Source organism: Budorcas taxicolor, chromosome 20 (genome assembly GCF_023091745.1).
Source record: "Budorcas taxicolor isolate Tak-1 chromosome 20, Takin1.1, whole genome shotgun sequence".
Taxonomy (NCBI): domain Eukaryota; kingdom Metazoa; phylum Chordata; class Mammalia; order Artiodactyla; family Bovidae; genus Budorcas; species Budorcas taxicolor.
The window spans coordinates 37,179,693-37,207,616 of NC_068929.1; the positions used below are offsets into that span (position 1 = coordinate 37,179,693).

Consider the following 27,924-nt stretch of genomic DNA (forward strand, 5'->3'; position numbering starts at 1 on the left):
TCTCAGCAGCTTCTCAGCAGCAGGAAATTGTTAATAATGTCTTTAATTTCAGACTTCATGAGTCAGAAGCCTTTTAAAATTGATTTGGACTTTGATTTCATGACATACGTATATCTTAATGAGTTGTACATTGACACAAGAACCATAGTTCTATAATTATCTTCAAATCAATAGGTATATTAGTGTGTTTTTCCTTAGAGATTATTATGAAACTGATGTTGTGTTTTGTAATTGATGACATTTTAGGATTGAGAAAATAATGTGCTTTTTAAGCCAATAATAAAAATACACAAGTTTGTAAATGATTCACTCATTACTAAAGTAAAATGAAATATGTCACTTTACCTACGTGTAATTAAATATGCCTACCTGAGTGGAAGAGGGGATGGCCCTGTAGCCAGTGTACCATGAACTGTGCCTTAATGAGTGTTATGTGTGAACCTTACTTGCTGTGTGTGCCAGAGTGGAAGAAAGGGTGAGAAATGATAGTCTATACTTGATTGAGAAGGCAGAAGGATGGGGAAGGGGGATGGCTTTTTTTCCGCAGTGCTTTGACCTCCATTAACCAAGGAATTCCGGTCTCTCCCTTTGTTCCTCCCTGCCATCTCCCCAGTAAAGGGAGTTTAAGATAGAAAACTGGGCATGCAAGCCTCTTTCTGCCTTTGTTTTTTGGAATGTGTCGTGCCTGCAGACAGCCTATGTTGTGGTCTCTTGCTGGAAATGTATGTTGTGCAGCAAAGACTGTCCTGCGAGAGGAAACCTGTAGTTGTTCAGGACTGCACATGCCTTGGAGCAGGTCTGTCTGATTCTGGGTTTGACACTAGGTGGCCATTGTTGGCACAAACCTAAATCATATCCTTTAACCTCTACTTTTTCAGCAATAAATCTGACTTTTAAATCTCTGCATGACATTTTGTCTCTCAAGTGTCAGGAAGGGAAAATGAGTGTTACTTTATGAGTCCTTCATAACAAAGATTACTGTAGATTATTTCAACATAAGCATGAGACAGAAACCAAACTTCTTTCTAATTTTAGATTTTATTTAAATCATGGAAATTCTATTGAAAATGGGCAATGTTTAATTACAAGGCAATATGTAAACATTTGTTTGGCATATTTAAAAGGTCTACTGTCTTAGCATTGTGCTAGACCACAATATTGATTCTATATTTAATTTGAAGGAGAGGATATGAAGCAGTATCTCTGCCCATCCTGTCGACTTTCTTGAGTGTAATTTTGCATATGATAAAATGCACTTATGGTAAGTTTAAGTTTGAAGAGTTTTGACACTACCATCAAGATGGAGAGTATTTCTATCACCCAGAAAGTTCTCTAAAGTTTATTTATAATCAGTTCCCTTCCACGCCACAAACATTGTTCAACTAGTGATTTGCTTTCTGTGACTACACACTGATTTGACTTTTCTAGAATTTCAAATAAATAGATCATACAATATATACTCTTTCTGATCTTCTTCACTTAGCATAATACTTTTGAAATCCATCCATGTTGAGATTCATCCATGCTGTTGTGTAATGTATTGCCTTTTGTTGCTGAGCACTACTATGCTGTATGGATATATCACAATTTGCTCTTCATATCTGTTGACAGACATCTAGGTTGTGGATGAACATCTAAGTTTTGATCTGCTGTGAATAAAGTTGCTGTATGCATATGTCACAAGTCTGTGAATATATGTTTACCTGGGGATTGAATTGCTGTGTTTTATGGTAAGTATATGTATAGCTTTAGAGGAAACTGAATCTTCTAAAGTATTTGTACTGTTTTGCATTCTGACCGGCCATGTATTAATTTTCTGTTTTCCCATATCCATGTCAATGCTTGGCATTGCTGTTGGTTTTCATTTTAGTGACTTTAGGGCTTCTCTGGGAGCTCAGCTGGTAAAGATTCCACCTGCAATACAGGAGACCCCGTTTGATTCCTGGGTCAGCCAGATCCGCTGGAGAAGGGATCTGCTACCCACTCCAATTTCTTGGCCTGAAGAATTCCATGGACTGTATAGTCCATGGAGTCACAAAGAGTCGGACATGACTGAGCCACTTTCACTTTAGTGACTTTAGTGGATGTATAATGGTATCTCACTGTGGTTTTAATATGTATTTTCTTGATGATGTTAAGCATCTTTTATATGCATATTTGATATTTGTATATCTTTCAGGAAATACCTTTCAAAATATTTTGTGTTTTATTTGGGTTATCTTATTTTTGAGTAATGAAAGTTTTTCTATATTCTGGATAAAAATCTTAAGATATATGTGTTGTGAATACTTTGTTCCCATGGTGTGGCTTCCTTTTTTGTTTTACATTTTTAAAAAAATTATCTATTTTAACTGTGTTGAGTTTTAGTTGCAGCATGCAGGCTCTCTTGCAGTGCCAGGGCTTTCTCTAGCTGTGGCATGTGGGCTACAGAGAGCATGTGCTGGGTAGCTGTGGTGCATAGCCTTAGTTGCCCCTCCACACGTGGGATCTTAGTTCCCTGAACAGGGATCGAACCTGTGTGCCCTACATTGGAAGGTGGATTCTTAACCACTGGACCAAGGAAGTCTCTGCTTTTTTGTCTTCTCAGTGACATCTTTTGAAGAGTGGAAGTTTCTAATTTTGATGAAGTCCATTATATTTCCCTTACGGTTGTATTTTTTGTGTACTTACAAGATCAGAAAGAATTTCTCTTTTCTCATAGAAGTTTTACAGTTTTAGCTTTTATACTTAGGTCTGATTCAAGTTAATTTTTATGAAAGGTATGTGGTAAAGGGCTAGGTTCCTTTTTTCATTTTCAGTTATTCAGGTACTATTCATTTAAAAAAGACAACTGCCTTTTCCAATTAAAATACCTTCACCATGTATATGAGGGTCTGAGTTCTGTATTCTGTTACACCGATCTATATGTCTATTACTGTTCTTTTTTTTCTTTTGGCTGTGTCTTGTAGCTTGTGTTATGCTGTTCTACATATACTATCAAGTTGTGAATGAAGACAGTTTTCCTTTTCAAACTGAATGCTCTTTATTTCCATTTCTCACCTTATTACACTGGCTAGAACCTCTAGTACAAAAGTTCCCCAATCAAGGATTGATCCTGGGCCCTCAGTAATGAAAAAGTTTCAAGTCCTAATCGCTGGACTGCCAGGAAATTTCCCTGTTCTTAAAAATCAACATGATTTTTCCAACTCTGTTCTTTATTTCCCAAAGAATTCTTGAGCTGTTCTGATTTCTTCCATATACATTTTAGAATCATTTGTCTTCATCTACATGGAAGTCTGCTGGAATTTTGATTGGAATTGTATTGAGTCTGTAAATCAGTTGGGGAAGAACGGCCATACCACTCACTCCAGTGTTCTTCCCTTGAGAATCGCAGGGACGGGGGAGCCTGGTGGGCTGCCGTCTATGGGGTCGCACAGAGTCGGACACAACTGAAGTGACTTAGCAGCTGCAGCAGCAGCCATCTTAACCATGTCACATCTTTGAATCCATGGTCACGGCATAATTGTCATTGTTTTAGAACTTTAATTTCTTTGTATGTTTTTTAGTTTTCTGTGAATGAGTCTTGCCTATATTTTTGTTGTTTATCCCTAGATATTTCACATTTTTCTAATGCTGTAAGTATGTTTAAAGTTTCATTTTCCAGTTTGACACTATTACATAGAAATGTGTATTTTTGTATACTGACCTCATAGCCTACAACCTTGATAACTCATTTATTAGTTGCATTAGCTTTTTTATAGATTCTTTAGGCTGTTCTTATATCTTATCAAGTTGTGAATGAAGACAGTTTTCCTTCTTTTCAAACTAAATGCTTTTTATTTCCATTTCTCACCTTAGGTACTGGCTAGAGCCTCTAATACAGTGTTAAATAGAAGCTGTGAGAATGGAAAATAAGGCATTCTTGCCTTATTTATAATCTTTTGGTCTTTCACTGTTAAGTATGGTGGTATCTGTAGTTTTTGTATACATCTTTTATTAAATTGAGAAAGTTCTCTCCCTAGTCTACTAACTATTTGATAAATGTGTTTCCTGCATCTATCTGAAGATCATATGATTTTTATTTTTTATTCTCTTAATATGATGAATTACATGGTATTTTTCAAATGTCAAATCATTGCATTTTGGGGATAAACCCTATTTGGTTATGATGGAATATCCTTTTTCGATGTTTTTTTATTCAGTTTGGAATAAGGATTTTTATGACTGTGCTCATGAAAAATATTGGTCTGTAGTTTTCTTGTAATATATATTTTTTTTAGCTCTTGAGTCAGAGTAATGCTGACCTCTTTAAAAATAGAGGCTGAACTGTGGAGAGCAGTGTGGAGATTCCTTAAAGGATTGCAGGTGGAACTACCTTATGACCCAGCGGTCCCACTGCTGGGCATACACACCGAGGAGGCCAGAATTGAGAGAGACACATGTGCCCCAATGTTCATCGCAGCACTGTTTGTAATAGCCAGGACGTGGAAGCAACCTAGATGTCCATCAGCGGATGGATGGATGGGAAAGCTGTGGTACATATACACAATGGAGTATTGCTCAGCCGTTAAAAGGAGTTCATTTGATTCAGTTCTGATGAGATGGATGAAACTGGAGCCGATTATACAGAGTGAAGTAAGCCAGGGGGAAAGAGACCAATACAGTATACTAGCACATATATGTGGAATTTGGAGAGATGGCGGTGACGACCCTGTGTGCGGGACAGGAAAGAAGACACAGCTGTGTGTGGCGGACTTTTGGACTCAGGGAGGGGGAGAGGGTGGGATGATTTGGGAGAATGGCATTCTCTCATGTATGCTATCATGTGGGAATTGAGTCGCCAGTCTATGTCTGGCGCGGGATGTAGCATGCTTGGGGCTGGTGCATGGGGATGACCCACAGAGATGTTGTGGGGAGGGCGGTGGGAGGGGGGTTCATGTTTGGGAACGCATGTGGGAGTTAAAGATTTTAAAATAAAAATAAATAAATAAATAAATAATTAAAAAAAAATAGAGGCTGAAAAGTATTTCCACCTATTCTTTTTCTTTTTCTTTTTTTAATTTTATTTTTACTTTATTTTACTTTAGAGTACTGTATTGGTTTTGCCATACATTGACATGAATCCGCCATGGGTGTATACAAGCTCCCAATCCTGAATCCCCCTCCCACCTCCCACCCCATATTATCTTTCTGGATCATCCCCGTGCACCAGCCCCAAGCATCCTGTATCTTGTATCGAACATAGACTGGCGATTCGTTTCTTACATGATAGTATACATGTTTCAATGCCTTTCTCCCAAATCATCCCACCCTCTCCCTCTCCCTCACAGTCCAAAACTCCGTTCTATACATCGTGTCTCTTTTGCTGTCTCGCATACAGGGTCATCATTACCATCTTTCTAAATTCCATATATATGTGTCAGTATACTGTATTGGTGTTTTTCTTTCTGGCTTGCTTCACTCTGTATAATCGGCTCCAGTTTCATCCACCTCATAACTGACTCAAATGTGTTCTTTTTAATAGCTGAGTAATATTCCTTTGTGTATATGTACCCCAGCTTTCTTATCCATTCATCTGCTGATGGACATCTAGGTTGTTTCCATGTCCTGGCTATTATAAACAGTGCTGCAGTGAACATTGGGGTACACGTATCTCTTTCAATTCTGGTTTCCTCGGTGTGTATGCCCAGCAGTGGGATTGCTGGGTCATAAGGCAGTTCTATTTCCAGTTTTTTAAGGAATCTCCACACTGTTCTCCATAGTGGCTGTACTAGTTTGCATTCCCACCAATAGTGTAAGAGGGTTCCGTTTTCTCCACACCCTCTCCAGCATTTATTGCTTGTAGACTTTCAGATCACAGCCATTCTGACTGGTGTGAAATGGTACCTCATTGTGGTCTTGATTTGCATTTCTCTGATAATGAGTGATGTTGAGCATCTTTTCATGTGTTTGTTAGCCATACGTATGTCTTCTTTGGAGAAATGCCTATTTAGTTCTTTGGCCCATTTTTTGATTGGGTCATTAATTTTTCTGGAGTTGAGCTGCAGGAGTTGCTTGTATATTTTTGAGATTAGTTGTTTGTCAGTTGCTTCATTTGCTGTTATTTTCTTCCATTCAGAAGGCAGTCTTTTCACCTTACTTATAGTTTCCTTTGTTGTGCAGAATTTTAATTAGATCCCATTTGTTTATTTTTGCTTTTATTTCCAGTATTCTGGGAGGTGGATCATAGAGGATCCTGCTGTGATTTATGTCGGAGAGGGTTTTGCCTATGTTCTCCTCTAGGAATTTTATAGTTTCTGGTCTTACGTTTAGATCTTTAATCCATTTTGAGTTTATTTTTGTGTGTTCCACCTATTCTTTTCTCAAAGAATTCTTACAGATTTGGTATCTTGTTCAATAGTGTTTATTAGAACTAACAAATGTTGTCACTTAGACCTAACAGTATCCTTTGTGGGAAGGTTTAAAATGACAAATTAAGTTTCAAAAGTAGGTAGAACATAGACTTTGGTCCATTGTGTCACATTGAGTGATAGTATCGTTTGGTTAAATTAGAATCCCCAAGAAAAGTCCATTTGTTGCGTTGTTGATATGTCTTAGACTTTTATAATCTATAGGTTCCCTTTCATTTTTTTCTTTGCAATTTATTTATTTTTTAACTGAGTTGCCTGTCCTTTAGAATTTTCTACTTTTTGTGTTCTGTCTCTTGCATCCCACCTAATGTCATTAATGTTCCTCTTGATCTACAGTTCAGTTCAGTTCCGTTGCTCAGTCGTGTCTGACTTTTTGCGACGCCATGAATCACAGCACGCCAGGCCTCCCTGTCCATCACCAACTCTTGGAGTTCACTCAAACTCATGTCCATCGAGTTGGTGATGCCATCCAGCCATTTCATCCTCTGTCGTCCCCTTCTCCTCCTGCCCCCAATCCCTCCCAGCATCAGGGTCTTTTCCAGTGAGTCAGCTTTTCGCATGAGGTGGCCAAAGTGTTGGAGTTTCAGGTTTAGCATCAGTCCTTCCAATGAACAACCAGGACTGATCTCCTTTAGGATGGACTGGTTGGATGTCCTTGCAGTCCAAGGGACTCTCAAGAGTCTTCTCCAGCACATTTCAAAAGCATCAATTCTTCAACGCTCAGCTTTCTTCACAGTCCAACTCTCACATCCATACATGACCACTGGAAAAACCATAGCCTTGACTAGATGGACCTTTGTTGGGAAAGTAATATCTCTGCTTTTCAATATGCTATCTAGGTTGGTCATAACTTTCCTTCCAAGGAGTAAGCATCTTTTAATTTCATGGCTGCAATCACCATCTGCAGTGATTTTGGAGCCCCAAATATAAAGTCTGACACTGTTTCCACTGTTTCCCCATCTATTTCCCATGAAGTGATGGGACCAGATGCCATGATCTTCATTTTCTGAATGCTGAGTTTTAAGCCAGCTTTTTCACTCTCCTCTTTCAATTTCATCAAGAGGCTTTTGAGTCCCTCTTCACTTTCTGCCATAAGGGTGGTGTCATCTGCATATCTGAGGTTATTGCTATTTCTTCCCACAATCTTGATTCCAGCTTGTGCTTCCAGCCCAACGTTTCTCATGATGTACTCTGCATAGAAGTTAAATAAGCAGGGTGACAATATACAGCCTTGACGTACTCCTTTTCCTATTTGGAACCAGTCTGTTGTTCCGTGTCCAGTTCTAACTGTTGCTTCCTGACCTTCATACAGGTTTCTCAAGAGGCAGGTCAGGTGGTCTGGTATTTCCATCTCTTTCAGAATTTTCCACAGTTTATTGTGATCCACACAGTCAAAGGCTTTGGCATAGTCAATAAAGCAGAAATAGATGTTTTTTTTCTGGAACTCTCTTGCTTTTTCGATGATCCAGCAGATGTTGGCAATTTGATCTGTGGTTCCTCTGCCTTTTCTAAAACCAGCTTGAACATCTGGAAGTTCACGGTTTAAGTATTGCTGATGCCTGGCTTGGAGAATCTTGAGCATTGCTTTACTAACTTGAGATGAGTGCAGTTGTGCGGTAGTTTGACCTACATTTCTTATAAAATGATTTGTTGTTGTTCAGTCACTCAGTCATGTCCAACAACCCCATGGACTAGAGCACACCAGGCTTCCCTGTCCTTCATCATCTCCCCCAGAGCTTGCTCTAACGCATGTCCGTTGAGTCGGTGATGCCATCCAACCATCTTGCCCACTGTAGTCCCTTTTTCCTCCTGCCTTCAATCTTTCCCAGCATTAGGGTCTTTTCCATGAGTCAGCTGTTTGCATCAGGTTGCCAAGCTATTGGAGCTTCAGCTTTAACATCAGTTTTCTGGTAAGAATATATTACAGGTGGTTTTGGATACTTAGACCGAAAGTTAAATACTTCTGGCTATCTCTTTGTAATATCAGATTATCATTGCCTAGATTTATTGTTTCATTAGAGGCCACAAAATGGTGATAATTGTTAGAATTTTGGTGCTAGAAAACATCTTTAAAGGAAAACTTCTCATCAATTATTTTATACCATAGAAATGATTTATGTAGTACAGGCAGTTTATGTATTGGAGGCTTTGTTCTCCCCCTTTGTTTAGCACTTTTCAGAATAATAAGTTGGGTGTCCAGTATCCTCCAAAAGTGACTAGTAAGTATTCTGTTTTATTTTTGTATCATTATGAAGTCATGCATTGAGGTATATATATACTATGTTTCAGTTGTTGCAGTTATTGTTTATATTGATGAATATAATCCTGAACTGCAGTAGATCGTGCCAAGTTCATTTTTTTCAATGGTTCTAATTTTGTATCAGAGTTTCTAAAGCATACTTGGTATTTTCAGGCTGTAAAATTTTTATGAATATGATTTGTATATAAGGATATAATATATATATATATATATATACATTCAGTGAAATTACAGTAATTGTGATTTCAGTGCTTAATTCATTTTTAAAATTTGCAACATTAAGTATTGATTTTTTATTATGGAGGAATATGATTTGGCTGTCTTTCATTTCCTTGATATATTTACTTACAACTCCTGCACCCATTTCCAATACAGTTGATTGTAATTTTGGCCTCAATCTATATTCATTATTAATATGACTATGTAATTATTACACATAGTTGATCTCACCGGGTCTATTATTTTCATTTTACTTTTCAAATACTTCTCTTTGTCTTTCATGGAGTCAATAATTGCCTTGTTGTTATGTTTCTTAGTTTTCTATGTAGTATATATTACAAACATCCACTCTGACTAATAGAAATAGAATACTCGCCTCAATATTCCAAATATAAAACAATCCATTAATTTTCTTTTCTTTCTTTCTTGGTTTTAATCTAGAGCCATCTGGAGCCCCCCTAGTGCCTTTTACACAGCTTTACTTGTACCTCTGTGGATCTGTTGCCTTGAGTTCTCTTTCATCATTGTTCTTGGAATTCTCTTTGCTTCCTCCTTGTATTGAACTCAAGAAAGAGAAATATTTACCCAGTTGTTCAGATTTCAGTGTAGGGACTTGCTGGGATGCAATTGTTATGATGCAGGTATGTTTGCTGTGCCCTGTCCTCCTCTTCTGTGGTGAAATGGGGTAGATGACCTAAAAGGGTAAATACAAGGTTATGAATGAATGTTAGAGATACTGATATGGATAGAAGGACAAGAAGCCCAACTATCTTTCTCTCTTTTCTTCCAAAGTCCTTCCAGCTTAGAGTTAAAGCCTCATGTGTGACCCAGGGCAGCTCCAGGTTAGACAGTAGGGTCAAATGTTCTCTCTTGCTCTGAGTCTTTTTTTCCTGATTTCATTTTTGGTGTACCTGGAGAGCAATCTTGAGATAATACTTGCTGCATCCTAGATTCAGGTTCAGTGGTAGTGGGAAAGTGAAAGTGCAAGTCACTCAGTCATGTTAGACTCTTTGTGATCCCATGGACTATACAATCCATGGAATTCTCCAGGCCAGAATACTGGAGTGGATAACCTTTTCCTTCTCCAGGAGATCTTCCAACCAGTGGATCAAACCCAGGTCTCCTGCATTGCAGGCAGATTCTTTACCAGCTGAGCTGTGGGGGAAGTTATGAGGGTGGTGGGAAGGGGGGACTATGAAAGCATCAAAGTTCATGGCTTGTTTTATTTTGAAGCTGAGAAGCACTTTAGGGAAAAATCACTGTTTTGTGTAGTGCAGGTATTCTGCACTCAGTCTAAGGCCAATGGCATAGCTCACAGGGAATACTGCTGTGCCTTGAGTTTTCCATGGCCCTCTGTGGCTGTGGCTCCAATAAGGAACTTGTGGAGAGAAGTGGCTGTAATTTGGGAAATGATTCTTGCATTCCATGGTTTTCTGGTCAGAGTACCATTTGAACTGCTGTATCAGTAGCACAGTTTTTTCTGACTTGACCTGGTTGGTTAGATTATGAGATTGTCTTAAAGATTATGAAAGTAAAAGAAAAAAAAAAAAGGGAGAGTGTTAGTTGTCGCGCAGTCATGTCCGACTCTTTGTGACCCCATGGACTGTACAATCCATGGAATTCTCCAGGCTTCTGAGAAACCGCTTACCAGGTTTCTCAGTTCATGGAATTCTCTAGGCAAGAATACTAGAGTAGGTAGCCATTCCCTTCTCTAGGGGATCTTCCTGACCCAGGTAATGAACCTGGGTCTCCTGCACTTCAGGTGGATTCTTTACTGTTGGAGCCACCAGGGAAGCCAGTGGTGTTGCAGTTATCTTCCTGTCTGTTATATCCTATTGGAACCAGATAGGATTTAATACTAACCGTTTAGATGAGAACTGACCTACAGAGAAAGTTAGGGGCTCTGAATGGTCAGAAACAAGTCTACCACAAACAACTGTCTTTGCATAGCATAGTTGGTAAAGCTTATAAATAAAAATGGACTAGATGGTGAACAATGCTGAATGTTCTTTTTAGAATAAGCCAGCCTCAACAATAAAAAGACATTGTTTTGGAATGAATCGTATCCTCTGAAATTCACATGGTAAAGCCCTAACTCCCAATGTGACTGTATTTAGAGGTGGGCCTCTAAGGAGGTAATTAAGGTTGAATGAGGTCCTAAGAGTGGGTCTTAATCCAGTGTGACCAGTGTCCTCTTAAGAGACACTGGGGATGCGTGTGTACGGAGAAGCCCAATGTGGTAAGATAGGAGAAAGGCAGCCATGGCAAGCCAAGGGGAGAGGCCTGGGAGAAACCACATCTGCCAGTGCCTTGATCTTGGACCTTCAACTTCCACAACTGTGAGAAAATAAATTTCTGTTGTTGAAGTCAGTCAGTTCATGGTATTTTGTTATGGTAGCCCTAGCGAACTAATACAGACGTATAAACCAATTTAAAAATGCATAGATGATTTGAATGGCCATTTGTCCAGAGAAAATCTACAAGTGGCCAGTATGCATATGAAAAGATTCTCAACATTATTTGTCACTGCTGCTGCTGCTGCTAAGTTGCTTCAGTCATGTCCAACTCTGTGTGACCCCATAGACGGCAGCCCACCAGGCTCCCCCGTCCCTGGGATTCTCCAGGCAAGAACACTGGAGTGTGTTGCCATTTCCTTCTCCAGTTATTTGTCACTAGTAAATGCAAATCAAAACCTCAGGGAGACACCACTTCATACCCACTGTGTGCTCAGTCATCGTCATGTTTGACTCTTGCGATCCCATAGACTGTAGCTCGTTAGACTCCTCTCTCCGTGGGATTTTCCAGGCAAGAATACTGGAGTGGGTTGCCATTTCCTCCTCCAGGGGATTCTCCCTGATGCAGGGATAGAGGCCGGTCTCCTATCTCGGCAAGCAGGTTGTTTACCATTGCGCCACCTAGGACAGTGACATTCAGGTGGGTGGATTTGCTTGCATCAAATGCATCTGACAGAAGTATACGGATCACAAACTCTGAGTGTGAGCACGGGGTGACTCTTGAGGGCCCAGCTGAGCCATACTTCATTAATCCGAGAGAGTGAGGAAGTGAATGGATCAGGATCATGGGGAAAGGAAACCCTTCTGGGGTACTGACCTGATCAGGATGGACCGTCTGTGCTCCTCATACCCATTAGGATGACTATGATTTAGAAGACAATAACAAGTATTGAGGATGTCGAGAACTTGACATTGCTGGTGGGAATATAAAATGTTGCAGTTGGGAAAACATGTGGCAGTTCCTCAAAAAATTAAATGTGTAGTTAGTTTATGACTCAGCACTTTCACTCCCAGATATATAGAGAAATATCTCTCCCAGATATAAAGCAGTATCTCCCGCCCGCAAAAAAATTGTACACAACTGTGGCTATTAGCATTATTAATAGTAGCCAAATTAGGGAATTAATTCAAATGCCCATCAGCTGATGCATGGATAAACAAAATGTGGTATATTCACACAAATGAAATATTCAGTTCAGTCACTCAGTCATGTCTGACTCTTTGCGACCCCATGAACCACAGCATGCCAGGCCTCCCTGTCCGTCACCAACTCCCAGAGTTTACAGCTATAAATCAGAAAGTACTGATTCATGCTATGTGAGTGAAACTTGAAAATATTATGCAGACAGTAAAGGCCACATATTGTATGATTTCATGTATGTTCAGAATAGGCAAATCCAGAGATGTAGACCAGGTTGCCCTGGTCTAGGGGGAAAGATGCATTGGGAGTGACTGCAAATGGGTATGTGGTTTCTCTTATTCTGGAATTAGGAATGATGGTTGCACTCTGTGCAAATGCTACAATACAAGGAAAATTTTATTATATTTGAGATTTATTTGAATTAGAAAAAAAAAGAATCAGCTAGAATCAGCGTTCTGGGTGGTGAACCTGAAGTAAGGGACGAGGGTATACCTTGACTAGTATTGCTAACTTCTGAATAAGACTTTGTTTAGCATGACTGATGTATGCATGCTAAAGTTTGAAAAGCAGAGATCTAGAGAATTTACAAGTAGGAAAGGCCACAAGTCTATGCTAATGTTTTAATAATAAATATTTAGATTCTTTACATGTAGCAGGTTAAGAATAATATTGTCTCCGCCACCATCCATACAAACTGGTAATTTTGAGTACACTTTGCACCCAGATCTTGGTTTCTAAATGCCATTCTTTATTAAATGGCTCCAAGCTTTGTGCTATTCTTGCAACTTTACATTGGACATTATTTGTAAAATAAAGAAGTTAAAATATTTCAATTTAAAAAGATGGAAGATGACCTGAAACAAACACACAAAAATCACACAAGTTTCCAAAACTGATGATATGGAACTCCAATTGAGTGTATTTATTTATTATAATCTCCAAAATAATTTCAGTTGGCACAACTGCTTCTTAAAACCACATTACAATCAGGCTCAATTTAATTACAACCAAGCAATTCACGAAGACATTGTAAGCAACAAAACATGCTCAATATTTCTTTGAGAAAGGTGCTTCAGATATGTGCACAGCATGATTGGGCATTACACAAAACTTTTAGAAGATGATTCTTACATGCCCAAGTTTGGTACCTCTTCTGTTGTGACATCTGTGAAAGACTAATCCTTCCACACCTCCCATAAAACCCTTCATGGTGCAATCTGCCTTTCTCTTAAATTTTAAAGAATATTCTAAGTCATTCCTTAGGAAAGTAAAACTATACACATTTCCAAGGGGGAAAACAAGCTGCTTACTTTTTATATTATACACTTCAATTATGGGTTACTAACACTTTTTAAAAGCTTTGTTACATTTTAAAAAGTACCAGCTAATGAAGACAAAAGTAAAAAATATTTAACAGCATGTTAGGTTCTCCTGAAATCACAGTTTCCTGGATAGGTACATGCAGCATCACTAAACGTTTTTCACTATGTATTACACATAGCTTGGAAAGAATTTTAATATTTTGGCCTGTAATGTCCATGTCTTAAATAGCATTTTGCTTTATTTCTTTAATAGTGCTAAACTCTTTTAAAAAATTGTACTTATTTTATAGATCTGACTCACTGAATTTTCAACACCATGGCCTCACCTTGGTTATGAAAAATATCTTAACATCTGCAACTTCAGCTGGTTATACTATGGGGAGAGGGATTACCACAACTTTATTATACCTCGTATTAACAATAAACCTTCTCACAGAGAAGAAAATACTTTAAATACCTTAAATCATATTTACAACAATAAAATTCACATTTCATGCTTTAGTGAGACTCTTAAATCATCCACAAGCAGTCCTTTATGGTTTATTGGAATAGAGCCCTTCTGTACATGGACTTCTGCTGTGTGCCACATATAAAGCTCTTGATTTTATGAAAATAGCAAAACTTATGCTGTCCTCCTGTCAAGTAGAAAAACCGAGGGTACATCTTCCCAGCCATCAAGTTGTCACCGAAACGCTATTATCACAGCGAGGTGGCAGCCAAGGCTTCGGACCTCAGGACCCAGAAGGAGCAACTCGTCTGTCTGCAAAGTGCTCAGAAGCCCGGGTGTTCTCTAATGTGCGTGATAGGATGAAAAGAGCCCTCTCAGCACTGGCCAAACAGCTCACTGATGTGTCTATTGCACGGGATCTTCGAAGCTTCCAGAAATAGTGCTGTATGTCTTCCCTTCACTACTATATACATTTTTCTGATAAGTTCAGCGTTTCACTGGGAAACGTGACTTGCAGGGAGCTCCCCTTGGGGGCAGGCCCAGCTCTGCAGCTCCCTCCAACCTCGTCCACCAGTAAGAAGCTCTCCGAGTCCTGCCCCTGTGAGGAGTCTGAGGTCTCCGATATCCGCAGAGTCCTAAGCGACGTGCTGTCTATTTGGGTCAGGCCCACGCCGGGCACACCTGGCAGCAGATTCCTACCTCCCCCGAAGCCGTTTTCACTGAGTTCTGGCGTGTACAGGAGGGTCTGCGACGTGCTGCTGATCTCCTTGAGCTCCCGGGAGAGGAAGGAGCGGGAGTGGCCGGACACGGCGGAGGACGTCCTTCTGCTGTCTGAGCAGTGCGGCCCCGAACGCTCCCTGCGCGACCCGCCGATGCGGCAGAAGAGGCATTTGATCTTCTCTATGGCTTTACTGAGCACTGTCTTCCGCAGGAGGATGTATATCCAGGGGTCCAGGATGGGGTTCACAGAAGCAATTCGGATAGCCTGCAAATCCGGGTTTTTGCTGATGACTGGCTCCAGGTGTGGCCGATATAACTGGTTGACGAACACCCGCACCTGCGGAAAGGAGATGCCCATGTTTAGTGTTTAGCATTCATTCATCAACTGCGAAAATATTTGCATGCAACGTCTAACTTAGTAGCCTTGAGAGTGCTTAGTTGTTCAGTCTGTCCGACTCTTTGCGACCCCATGGACGGTAGCCCGCCAGGCTCCTCTGTCCATGGGATTCTCCCGACAGGAATACTGGAGTGGGTTGCCACGACCTCCTCCGGGGGGTCTTCCCGCCGCAGGGATCTAACCCAGGTCTCCCGCATTGCGGGTGGGTTCTTTACCGACTGAACCATTAGTAACATTAGCTGCCCTCTTTTCTGTTAATAAGTGCCAAGAGGGACTTCCCTGGTGGTTCAGTGGTTAAGACTGGTACTTACAATGGAGTGAACCTGGGTTCAATCCTTGGATAGGGGAACTAAGATCCCACATGCCTTGGAGCATGGTCAAAAAAAATTTTTTAACTTAAAAAAATTGCCGAGAAAAGAGCAGCATATATAGAACCAGGAAGACCACCGATTACCATTTATCAAGTTAGTATAACTTTAATATATCAGTAACTACCTTATGAATAGCTTCTCTAGGTCAAAGATGGATAAAAGAATGCAATGTGTGTACAGGTAACATAGGCATAAAGGTTCCTGGAGAAGAATTTTATTAACTTCATTTCTGTGCTTTCTCACAGAATAGTGAGAAACTTTTAAACTTGGAAATTTTAAACCAATATTTGAATCTGTTATCATCTAGAATGGGCAGAGAATAGTTTTTGTTTTCTCTCTATGAAGCTGTTCCCTAGTTATAATAATAATCTCGTGTTATCAACTCTTATTTCAAAAACCTTTTCCATAAACCAATTATGTGTCAATAAATAATAAAAGAAAAAAAATCTTTCCCAGTTAGGTTTTTTTTTCTTCCTCTAACTGCATTCCTCACCTAGATGATTGCATCAACCACCAAACTGGCTTTCCCATCTCCACTTCCTGTTCTCTCCAAACCATCCTCCAAACTGCCACCAGAAGATTATTTCTCAAATGCCGATTTGATTATGCTACTCGGCTGCTAAACCTTCAATGGCTCCCTGCTACTTGGGAACTATATTTCTGTTCAACATCTGTCACTCTTGAATCCATCCTGAAGCCTCCACTGGAATCCACCCCTCCTTTGTATCTCTGGAGCATTTTAGAATAAATAGCCGGGAGCACTCTGGAGAGACCAGACTCAATGAAGAGAGTATAAATTTGTAAATTTGAGGAAAACTATCATTTTATTCCTTAGTGGAAAAGGCACTTCTTATTTTCTCTCTCTTTTTAAAAATTAAAGTACAATATTATGTAAATGACAGGTGTACAGTATAGTGGTTCACAATTATTAAAGGTAATACTCCATTTATAGTTATTATATAAATGGAGTACTGGCTATTATATAAATATAGTCAGTACTGGCTATATTGTCTGTGTTGTACAATATATCCTTGTATCTTATTTAATACCTAATAATTTTACCTCTTAATTCCCTACCTCTATATTGTATCCCCCTCTCTCTCCCCACTGGGAACCACTAGTTTGTTGTCTATATACACTTCCATGTTTACTCCTAAAGAGTAGATCTTAAAAGCTCTCATCATGAGAAAAACATCTTGTAACTAAGTGTGGGGATGGATGTTAATTAGACTTATCATAGTGATTATTTTGCAATATATACAAATATCGAATCATTATGCTATACACTTGAAATGATATAATGTTATATGTCAATTATATCTAAATAAATATGTGTATATAAATACACACACACACAAGACACACACCAAAAAACCCAAAATTTTACTGTTAAAGGATGATGATGCTATCTGAGTCTTACTTCTAATTCCACCAGGATCATTATATAAAAATCTCACACTAATTCATATAAAATTAGTGGTTTTTAAGGTAATATAATTATTTGATAATTATTACTTGCCATTAGTAACTATTTTAGGTCAGGGAGAAGTAAGAGGTGAGTCTCACAGCCAAGAAGGATGCATTAAAAACCATAAAAAGAAGAAAGAACTATAAAAGCATAGCTGGAGCCATTTAACCAAGGGCAAATATGTCTACCATTAAGAAGAGTTGATGACACTGCCACTTGGTCATACAGTATGATAATATTTATGGTGTATGAATCACTAAGAAAGAATAGGGATATTTTAGAATTATAACAAACGGGATAAAAAGAAGCCTAAAACATGTAAATAATTCTCATTAATCTGCAAAAGTCAACTTAAATGAAACATTTCTAAATGATACTAGATCAGTGGGGTGTAACTATTTTTCTACTTCTTCCTATATTGGAATTTAGACCTCAATCAACTACAGGTCTATAATCCTTTATCAAGAAGTTGCTGTTATTTTGATATTCATTTGTTTTGTTTTCAGTTGCAAAACCTGAACTGACTAGACCAAGATGCTATTTACAATTTTATTTATTCCACTTGATGTGAATATTCCCATGTTTTGCTTCAGAGGTCCCATTCCAGTTTCTGATGGGGATATTACATATATGTAGATTACTAAATTACTTTTCTAAAAGCCAAGAAATTCTGAATTTAAAACACACTTGGTCCTAAATATTTTGGATAAGCAATTACATACAGCCCTGTAACTCTCATAGAATAAAATGGTAAAATGGCTGTAAGATGAAATTATTCCCTTGATCTCTGGAAGACAGCCAAATAAAAAGTGTACTAGAATGAACAACAGTATATGATGACTACACAGCATGTGAGATCTTAAGTTCCCTGACTAGGGAAAGAACTCATACTCCCCTGCAGTGAAGTTCCTATGATGACAACTCTTAAAATATTTTTAGAAACTATGTTTGTATAAATGATTCAACCAAGACAAAGGATGACTGACTTTCTGTCCTTTCAAAAACCAACGGAACAAAGCATCTTGGTTTCTTCCTACCATACTCTTCATTGAGGTTCTCAGCTCTGCCTGGGCACAGAGATTCCCTCAGGTCTATGGGCCTTTTCTCAGATGAAGTGTTACTGAAACCAGGAAGTTTTGAGAACCTTACTTAGATCCCCCACTCTGTTGGTGGCTGATTCTGGCCTGGGCCTCAGGTCTCCAAATTACTTTCATGTTGCTTTTTCTGTTTTACCAGGCTAGCTAGCTTTCTGCTTAAGAATTATCTCCTGACAATGGAATTATTGGTAAAATACAAAGCATGAGGTCTATATTTTACTCACATCACACAGTAGGTTGTTAAGGGTAAAAGAAATGATGGATTTAAATCTGGATTTAGTATCAGGCCCTCTTCTGAGTGTGCTGCTGCTGCTGCTAAGTCGCTTCAGTCGTGTCCGACTCTGTGCGACCCCACAGACGGCAGCCCACCAGGCTCCTCCGTCCCTGGGACTCTCCAGGCAAGAACACTGGAGTGGGTTGCCATTTCCTTCTCCCCTCTGAGTGAAGCCCCTAGAAAAAACCCGAGGCGGGATTTGGGTGAATTTGAGACTTTTAGCCAGTAGGTGGCAGTGTTGCTCTACTTGGGAGTTGGTCCCACAGCCATTCCTAAGAGGTTTGCCCAGCTGCTTCAAGACCCTCTTTCAGAACAGAATTTTAGGTCTAAAGTTTGCATTTCTTAAAATTTTAACATTGAAATACTTCATTGGTAGTTGTGTCTCCCACCGGTTCCTTGAGGGAAACACATTTACTACTGAAAGGAGGAAATTTTTTTAACACCTGAAATGGCTATAGAAGGAATGAAATTTGTAGCTATTTAAGGGAATAAACTAGGAGTTACTATTTATTTTTTAAAATTCCTATGACCCTTCAGAAAAGTCAGTGTTGTAAAAAAAATTAATAGTGAACTTTCATAATCAAGGTGACAAGAGGCAAGCAAAGAATTATTTTGTGGCTCACTTCATGCTCAGTAGTAATTAATTGAAACTATAAGGGCATGAAAAGGAGCCTTATTTCAGTGTTCCATGGTGTGTGTCGGGGGGAGGGGGGGCGGTGGGCAGGGGACTTACAATTAATATAAGCTAGTGAACCTGGTCATTTCATGTCTTCTCAGGAAAGCAGAGCTCATGGGGTAGCAACAAAGATGAGTATGAAAAGCAACATTCCAAATTTATATGAAAACACTCTCAAAAGCTGGTAAAATGATTTGAAAAAAATGAAGACGGAGCTTTCCTTTGCAGCGTGATCTCAATGGAGACTGACTTGAATAGAGAGAAAGAAGACAAAAGTGAGCAAAAGCTCCACGCACTTCACTTAGATTTCAAAAAAACCACAGCCATCTCTGCCTCACTTTAAAGGCTTTACTTGATTTGCTTCCCCAAAGGGGTAGACCCCAGATTAAGATGGGACCATCCACAGCAGGACTCCAGCGTCACGAAGGGAGGAGAGAACACTTTTCTGCAATTCTTGTCCAACAGGCTCTGTATGTTACACAAATAAACGCGTTCAGGCAGTTTTCAGTGTTGGAAGAGTGTGCTGCTGAGAAAACCGAACCTCTGAGTGGGAGGCAGGTGGGGGAACACCTTAAAAGAATTCACTGAATACAAACAATGTATGTAGTCTCTTGCAATTAGTCCATTTCAGCTATAGTCTGCAGTCTATTAGCTGCAGATTTGCACATGTGGCTTATTGTTAGAACTGGCATACATGACAATATTCCAAACTTGTTGAGGACGGCTAGAGATTAGGATTCAGGATCATAACTTGGAAAAAACATGATAAACCCAAAATTAAATGTGATGATGGGAAAGTTATAAGGAAGGCTGCATGTTGTAAAGATAAATGCCCAGTTCTGTTCAAATCCTGGCTCTCTGCTCCATATAATTTATGAGCAAAAACATGAAAGGGCTTAGTACAAATATGTGGAAGCTTGGCTACTGTGGAGTACATCAATAATATGAAAACCACAGCTTAGAGTCGCTTTGGGGTATAGTTAATGACGCTCATGGTATCTAAAACACATACTTCCTGTTTAATGAATTAACCTGTTGGCAGGGAATGTCTAATTGAAGAGGAATGTTGAAATTTTGATTAGACTGATTTGGTAGTTGACGGTCGAAACAGAAATGCTTTCCAATAAATGACGATAACCAGTGATTGGATTTGTATGTGCTCCTTGTTCTGTTCCGAAAACATGCAAGCAATGATCTATGTGTGATCAGTTATCTAACTGCCCTGTGAAGGGTCTAAAATTGACACAGCTGTTACTAGAAATTCTTCCCACCTCCTTTTTTTTTTTTTTTTTTTAATTTAGTGACAAAAATCTCTAAGTAAAGGAGAGTGGAGAGAGTTCTTGGGTGGGTGGTGGAACGAGAGCTCAGTTCTCCTTCCCTCTGCATCACTGACCGGCCATTTAACTGCAGACCAACTGCTTCCCCTCTACAGGTCAGTGTGTACACTGAAAATTTACTTCTGAAGTGTTTAGTTTCTTTGAACCCTTAATTTTCAACATTCTAACAAGAACCTTCAAGAATTACTTCAGCTCTGGGGGGAAGAGATCTTGTTAGCAGATGTTCCATAAAATCAAGCCTTGACAGGTGAGCAAAGCATGGTGAAAAGAGCCTTAGACTAGGACTCACTCACCCAGGAAATAGCATGAAATAAAGTCATTATCTGCAGTTGAGGAATCTGAGGTGCAGAGACAGTGAAAATGTTGGTCAGCCCTCCTGTCTTCCAAGAGCTTTTTTAAAGACTCAGAGGAAAAGCAGGGAAAACAACCTTACTTTTATGTGCTACTCCACAGTCTTCAAGGTACTACTCCTGGGTCTGCAATTTTATGTTCTGGTTAAAATTCTGCTTTTGGGAATTGGTACTTTTTAAAAAAAATTTAGCCAAATTTATTTGAAAAATAATCAAATCCTTCAGGTTCTGCTGTAATAGTGCCTGGATTTATGGCATTCTTCATGTACCTCTAGATGTGATTTTTTAACTCATCTGGGACCCCATCAGTTTCTTTTAGTTTCCACTTCCAGTCTGCCTGCAGTGAACAAAAGTGTATCTATTTACACAGTTTTCCTCTGCTCTAATAAACCTTTGGCGATCAAATGCTGATGAAGGCTTATATAGACAACTATACTAAGGAACCAAATAAACACTTAAAGGAAGCTATTTTCTAAGTTTCACTCCTCCCAGGCAGAAGATGAATCAAACTGGCCCTTCTACTCTTAATAGAGGTGAAGGCTTCCTAATTCAGAGTAAGAAGAAAGAAAATAAAAGAAACAAGTAAGCAATAAATACTGCCATAGCATGCCTGTGCGTGGGGGAGAATGCCTTTCAAATCCTGTAGTGTAACCATTTAGCCCTAGGCCAAAGACTGGATTACAATAATGTCTAACATTAGTAACAAAATTAGGTACCAGACATTGATCCAGCTGCAGCATTTAACACCAGGACCTTAGGCTGTCTCACTTGCATATTTCTAAAGAATTCATTCCCTTTTATTTATTTTGAGCATAAACGCTTTCACTTCTTTAGCTTCTCTTGTATTTCAAAAACCAGAGACTGCTTATAAACAGAACAGACAAAATGACATTAACCTTGTCCCACTAAACCTTGTCATGCAATGTTCCCTGTTGACTGTATTTACATCTTTTCTCTTCATTGCTTGTGACTCACTTTAGAAAATTTTGCAACTTCAGCACAGTTCCTTATATAACTGCAATTAATTTTTCTAACCTTTCTCAAATTTCCATTCCAAAATCTATTTTATGAGATATTTATATTTTGGAGAACAAATTAAAATTGACTTTTATACTAAATTCAATATCAACTGCCTTCTAAGAGCCACTGTCGTTTTTCTCTCTCTGGTATCCGAAAGACACAAATGTGGCCGCTTTTCAGTGATGCTTGTTTTCCTTATGTACTGTAAGTCAAGATTTGTGAAACTGCACATAAACTGTATTTGCTCTATTATTTCCAAAGCACTTTAAATGTTTGGAAGGGTTTGATTTGCCTCAAATAGGATTACCAACCAACTTGATTTGATAAAGTTAAAAGAGATTCTTCATTAGTTTCCTTGAAACTGAAGATAGATCTGACTTTTAAAAGTCAGAGTTCAGAATTTTTCAACTCAAATTACAACATGAATGTGAGAAATGTGAAAAAAAAGCCAAGAAAGTTGTAAAAGTGATCCAAGAAAGGCTACAGTTGTGGATGCTTCCCTTTTAATTCTTTCAGTCATTGCTAAACTGTGTGTGGGTGAGTAATATAATGACATCATTCTTATCATTAATTTACAATTAAATCTATTCTGAAGCTACCATTACTTGTATGATTTCTTATTACTTCCAAAGGTATGTCTATGCGATTATTTCTCAGCTGAGCCATTTTCAATTTGCAGGGTAAAAAGACTTAATATCACTACACAACACTGACTTTACAAAGAGTAGACAGTCCTTGTTAGTTTAAATGTGGTCAGTCTGCAAACCACAAATATAACTCCTATAATTTCTTGCCTCTTATTCCTCAAATAATGTCAAAGTCTTTGTGATAAGTGGCTTTGCCATCAGGTCTACCATTTCAGCCCATAAGAGGCTTTGAAGAGAACAGTTCATCTTTGACTGTGTGGTCATCAACAGCTTCGCATGCTTGCCTCCAACCAAAACACAGTTTAAAAGTTCTGTGTGTGTTGCTAAACCTCTAGCTCTGATTCCTCAGTTCCTTAAAGTGGATGTTCTGTAAATAACAACCACTCACTCTGGCATTTACTGTTCTGTAAAACATAAGGCAGAGGCCACAGAAAGAGGCCCCAGCGAGAGAGTTGTTTCTTCTAAAATCTCCCTCTATTCTAAAGGTGCCATTACAGACAGTAAAATATGTTTATGTGCCTCAATAACTCTGTAAATTATCCTGGGCCCTGGGACGGTTTAAAGGCCCTTTTGGCCAATCACTGGCCACCTTGCAGTTCCATTTACAGATGGAAGGAATTTTATCCATCTGTAATTTTATATAATATTTTATATTAAAATATTTTATTAGATATAACATCAATTTTATGATATATTTTTATCTTAAAATCTCTGAACAGTATTAGTAAGGGAAAAGATGGAATAATACCCTATAACATTTATTTTCTCACGCTCCCAATCAGCGTTCAAAAAAAACCCAACTTTTTCAAGTTGATAGTTTAGAATTTCCAGGAATGCGGTGTTTTGAGATATAGAAAAACTCAGGACTAGTTGCTTTCATGAGAAACTCTAGATGAAGTATTTATTATGTGCATCTGCCCATGGGTTTCTAGTGCAAAGAGAGGAGAGCTAGGCAGACTTTCAAACTTCCTGCTTGTAACATTTTAAAACATTTTAAAAGTTAATGCACAGGCAATTTTAAAGAAGATGGTGTCCTTAAAGGTACCAAAACCCAGACTCAGACACACTGTTTCGAAGGCCAAAATTAGAAGTGTTCTAGGAGGGAGACATGACGTCATATTACAGAAGCAGCGTTGGGGTTAGATTGGTCTGAGGTTCATCTCAAGTTGCAAAGCTTTGGCTTGGCAATAAATAAGGTGACCATCTCTAAAGCCCCATCTCTCTAGAAAGGCACTCTACCTCTCACAGTTGAGAATGTGAATTCAATACCCCAGATGCATCAGCCTACCCTCAACAGGTCCCCTGAAACACCTTGCTTTCCTGGCCCCTAGAAAGAATGAAGCTCTGGGCCTTGCCCGTGGAGGACCACCTGTGCACCGAGATGTTTTCCCGGGGGACTCACTGCATGGCAAAGAGCAAGGAATTTAGCTTGACAGTCTAGTTCTGCGGGATTATTTTAAGCAAGTAATTCCCAGTGTAAAGTGAAGGAGTTAGACCAAAATGCATCCAATATTCCTTCAAGCTCTAAAATTCGACATAAGATACCAAAAGAAAATTTTTTTTAAAAGGACATAAATCAGAACACTAAAAACGCTACTACTGTAAGGAGTGGACACCAAAGAAATCACCGGCCCCGACGGTTCGGATTCCGCCTGAGGATGGGGCTCAGTCACACTACTACAGCGGTTTCCTCTCTACATCTGACCGAGAGCGGCGCGCGTTCTCGGAAGGCTCAAGGCCACTGTCAGGCAGCCAGAGGTAGGGGCTGTCCCGGGAGGGAGAGGAAACCAGGCTTTCGGGGAAAGAAACTCGGCGATGTAGGGGAAAAGCACCTGCTGCACCTCGCTAGCGATGGGGCCTAAAAAGAGCCTGGGCGTGGGGACCCCAGTCCCGACCTGGAGGAGACACGTCGGTGGCCGGTGGCCGAGGAGAGGGAGAGCAGGGAGCGGGAGATGGAGGAGGGAGGTGAACGCAGGAAAAGGGCCGAGTAGGGCCCTGACCCCTGCCACTCACCACAAGTGGAATGGAGCAGATGAGCACCACCAGGGAGGTGGCGATGAGTAAGATGACCATCTGGATCTCCGCGCCTGCGATGCGGCGGAAGCTCCGGCGGCGGCGAAAGTCGCTGAGGCGCGGCAGGGCGGGGGAGGAGGCGGCCGGGGGAGCCCGGCAGGCGGTCGGGGCCAAGGCAACGGCGGCGGCGGCCGCGTGGTGCTGCTGCTCGGTGCCCAGCGAGGTGCGGCGCATGAACTGTCGGTGCATGCGGAGCAGCGCGCCGCACACGAGCACGTTGCAGAGCACGGTGGCGAGGATGAGGAAGGAACTGAAGCCCGCATACATGTAGGAGAAGGCGGCGTGCGCTGTCACGTTGGTGGTCCAGTCGATGAAGCACCAGGTGGCCGGGTACTGCAGCCGCGAACTGCCCAGGCCCATGCTGGGCAGCGCGCAGAAGAGCACGTTGGACGCGTAGACCGCGAAGAGCGTGAGCCCCGCCAGCCGCTTGTCCACGTAGTGGCTGTAGAAGTAGGCGTGGTTGATGGCCAGGTAGCGCTCGATACTCATCGCACAGATGATGCTGAGCCCCGACAGGCCAAAGAAGAGCAGGATGAAGGTGCTGTACTCGCACAGCGCGTGGCCCCCGGGCCACTGGCCCTTCAAGTAGGTGGCGATGGTCACCGGGCTCACCAACAACGTGCCCAGCAGGTCGGTGACCGCCAGCCCGCATACCAGTGTGTAGAAAGTGGTCTCCTTCTGCTCTTTGCGCGACTTACAGAGCACCACGATGGCCACCAGGTTGCCCACCACCCCGAAGATGAACATCACCGCCGGGATGGTCACTGGGCTGTTCAGTGGGTTGGAGCCCTGGGAGGATGATGCATTGGTCCCAGGGGCGGTCATGGTGGTGGCTGACGGTACACTGCCTTGGAGTGCGAGGCTGGGTCTGTGGAGAATAGGAGAGAGACGAAGTAGCGATGAGCAGAAATTACCACCTGCAAAAAGGTGTCAGACCCGCTCCCGAGAAACAATATGCTGATGAGAGATCGGGGGAGCAACTCGATCCAACATTGTGGACTGTAGTCACTTACCAACTGCAGCAACCTAAATCTCCACGCTCCGGATAAGTCCTGCCGGCAGCACCACTCTACGGGCATTAATATTTATACGTTGATACTGTCTTTCTCTCCTCTCCCCAACCCAACTCACTCCACTGCCAAGATGAACAAGACCTATCTCAAGGGAAAACTGGCTTGCTCGTTTTCCCGACAGATTCTGAGTCAATAAAAGTCTCGCTGAAAACAAGTTATGGCAGATAATTTGAAGAGAGCATTCTTCATTTCCTGGCTACGCTCAAGGGGCGCCCGCACCGCTCTCTGCCCAGTGCCCCCAACCCTGTCTCACCTGTGGCAGCCGCGGAGGTTGCAGTTACGTAAGCCCCCAGGGTCAAGCCTCAGATGTCCTGGACAAGCCTTCAACCTGCCCTCAGCCGTGCCCTGCTCAGTGTGGAGCTTGCCAAGCCTCTGCCTTCTCAGAGCCTGCTCTCGGTGGCTGCCAGTTTTCCGGAACTGGGGTCAGTGGTCAGCTTTCAAAAACTTGGAGAAACAGAAGGGCAGCGAAATGGGTCAGTGAAGCCCGATCATGGATTGCTTTATTCCTTCGTCTTTTTCTTCGTTTCTTCAAAGACGATCGAAGTTTTGCGGAGCCCGCAGGGATCGTCCGTGGGCGGACAGCTCTCAGGTGTGCGGCGGCACCGCGCTGGTGGCACCGAGCCTGGGTACCCGGCTCGGGCCGCCCTCCTCCCCAGCCCAGGGCAGCGCGGGCGGCTACCGGGGCTGGCGGCTAGAGCTGAGGGCGCTTCTGACGCCCTGGGGGCGGCTTGAGGTCCTCTCGGCCCGAGGCTCTGACCTGGGGCGGTTCATCTTCCTCTCAGGCTGCCGGGTTTCCAGCTCCGCTCTTGCCAGTCCAGCCTCTGTACAAACTTTTCTGCAGCTTCAAGTTTCCCTGGCGGGGGCGGGGCCACACAGCGCGCGGCCTGGGCGCCCATTGGCCAGATGTGAAGTGGGCGGGGCGCTCGCTCGCTCCTGTGCGCAGAGAGGAAGCGCTGCGGGCCGGAGGGCGGGGCCCCGGGCGGCGCGGGTCCCACCGCGCCTCTGCCCGCTGCTTGCCTGCGGCTTTCCAGCCCACCGCGGGGCTGGGATGGTGGAGGCTTGGCCTCCCTGCTCCAGGCAGGTGGTGCGGAAAGGCCGCGGTCCGCGGGGACTCTGGGGGAGTCCCGGTATTCTCCTGTGCACCCTCTTAGCTACTTTGAACTCGGTATCCAGGGCAGACAGCTCTGAAACCGGCATCTTCCTCGCTGCCTCCTTCTCCAAGTGGGCTATTTCTCGCACCTTCTTCAGCCGAGTTGCAACATCTGGGTGCTGGGAAGGGAGGTCAGCGGCTTAGGATTCTACCTGGGAGCTGTCGAGGTGTGTGTGTGTGCGCGCGCGCGTGGCTCGGGGAGGAGAAATAGGGTGCGTGCGCGAGTGGCCCCGGATCAGAAGTAAGGATGCGCGTGACTGTGGTGGTGGCTGGGTGGGAGAGTGGGCACCAGGGTTGGGCGGGGAAACGACGAGGAATCCATCCTCTCACCACGAAAGGAGTTCGTTGGCAGTGCCGAGGCAACAAAAAGGTGAGGGGGGTGGGGAGAAGCCGGGACAGCAACCTCTCCCGTCGCAAGTGGCAGAGACCTGCGGCTGCGGAGAGCCGGCGCGCGGCCCTCCAGGGGACCGACAGTGACTGCGGAGGGCTGTCTGTCGAACCGAGGAGACCTTTGTCCTCCTTCGGGGAACTTCTCCGGCCCGTGAGAACGGCTAGACTGAGTTTCATGTCTGGGCTCGGTTAGCAGTCAGATTCAGACACCTTCACCATGCATTCTTGGAAAGGCTGATACAGAGAGACTGGGATTGTTTTTAAGTAAAGGAATTGTCCAATCACTACCTCTCTAGTCAACTCTTGGAAAAGCCTATTTGCTCTACCTTTTAATCTTTGAATTACAATGTGGCTTCTCGTTATTCCTTTCTCTTTTACTTGCTACAGTCAGAACTGTTCTATTAATATTCTACTTGCTAGAGTCAGAACTGAAAAATGAAAAAAAAAGATTGTAAAACTTTATGGCATAATTATAACCGCTTCACCATTTTTTTTTAAACCGTAGAGTGAGATTGTGTGAGCCTTCATAATTTCAGTTCCTAGGATCTCTTTCCAGAGGTCGGATACATGCATTTTAACATAATGCATCTCCTCACAGGATAGATAAATAACTTGATCCTTTTATATGCTAAAGCAGGCACTCATGCCTTTATTATTTCGTGAATGTACAAACCTAAGAATTTATCTGGTGCTCTAGTTATTCTCAAGTGACACAGTAACAAACGAGTAATAGGAGAAACAAAGCATTCCAGTTTTCAGCTAATTACAGGACATAATTGTATAAGGCACCATGTGGATATATTGATAT

At 41.6% G+C, this 27,924-nt stretch overlaps 1 protein-coding gene across 1 annotated transcript; it reads right to left on the reverse strand.

The window, feature by feature from the left end:
- Window positions 1-13,250: 13,250 nt before the first annotated feature.
- On the reverse strand, window positions 13,251-26,366 carry PTGER4 (prostaglandin E receptor 4). Its single transcript, XM_052659137.1, has 3 exons — window positions 25,830-26,366; window positions 24,444-25,371; window positions 13,251-15,130 (listed from the first exon to the last, which is right to left on the reverse strand). Exons 2-3 carry the CDS (start codon window positions 25,326-25,328, stop codon window positions 14,537-14,539), a joined length of 1,479 nt encoding a protein of 492 aa, XP_052515097.1. The 5' UTR covers window positions 25,329-25,371; window positions 25,830-26,366; the 3' UTR covers window positions 13,251-14,536.
- Between the last annotated feature and the right edge of the window lie 1,558 nt (window positions 26,367-27,924).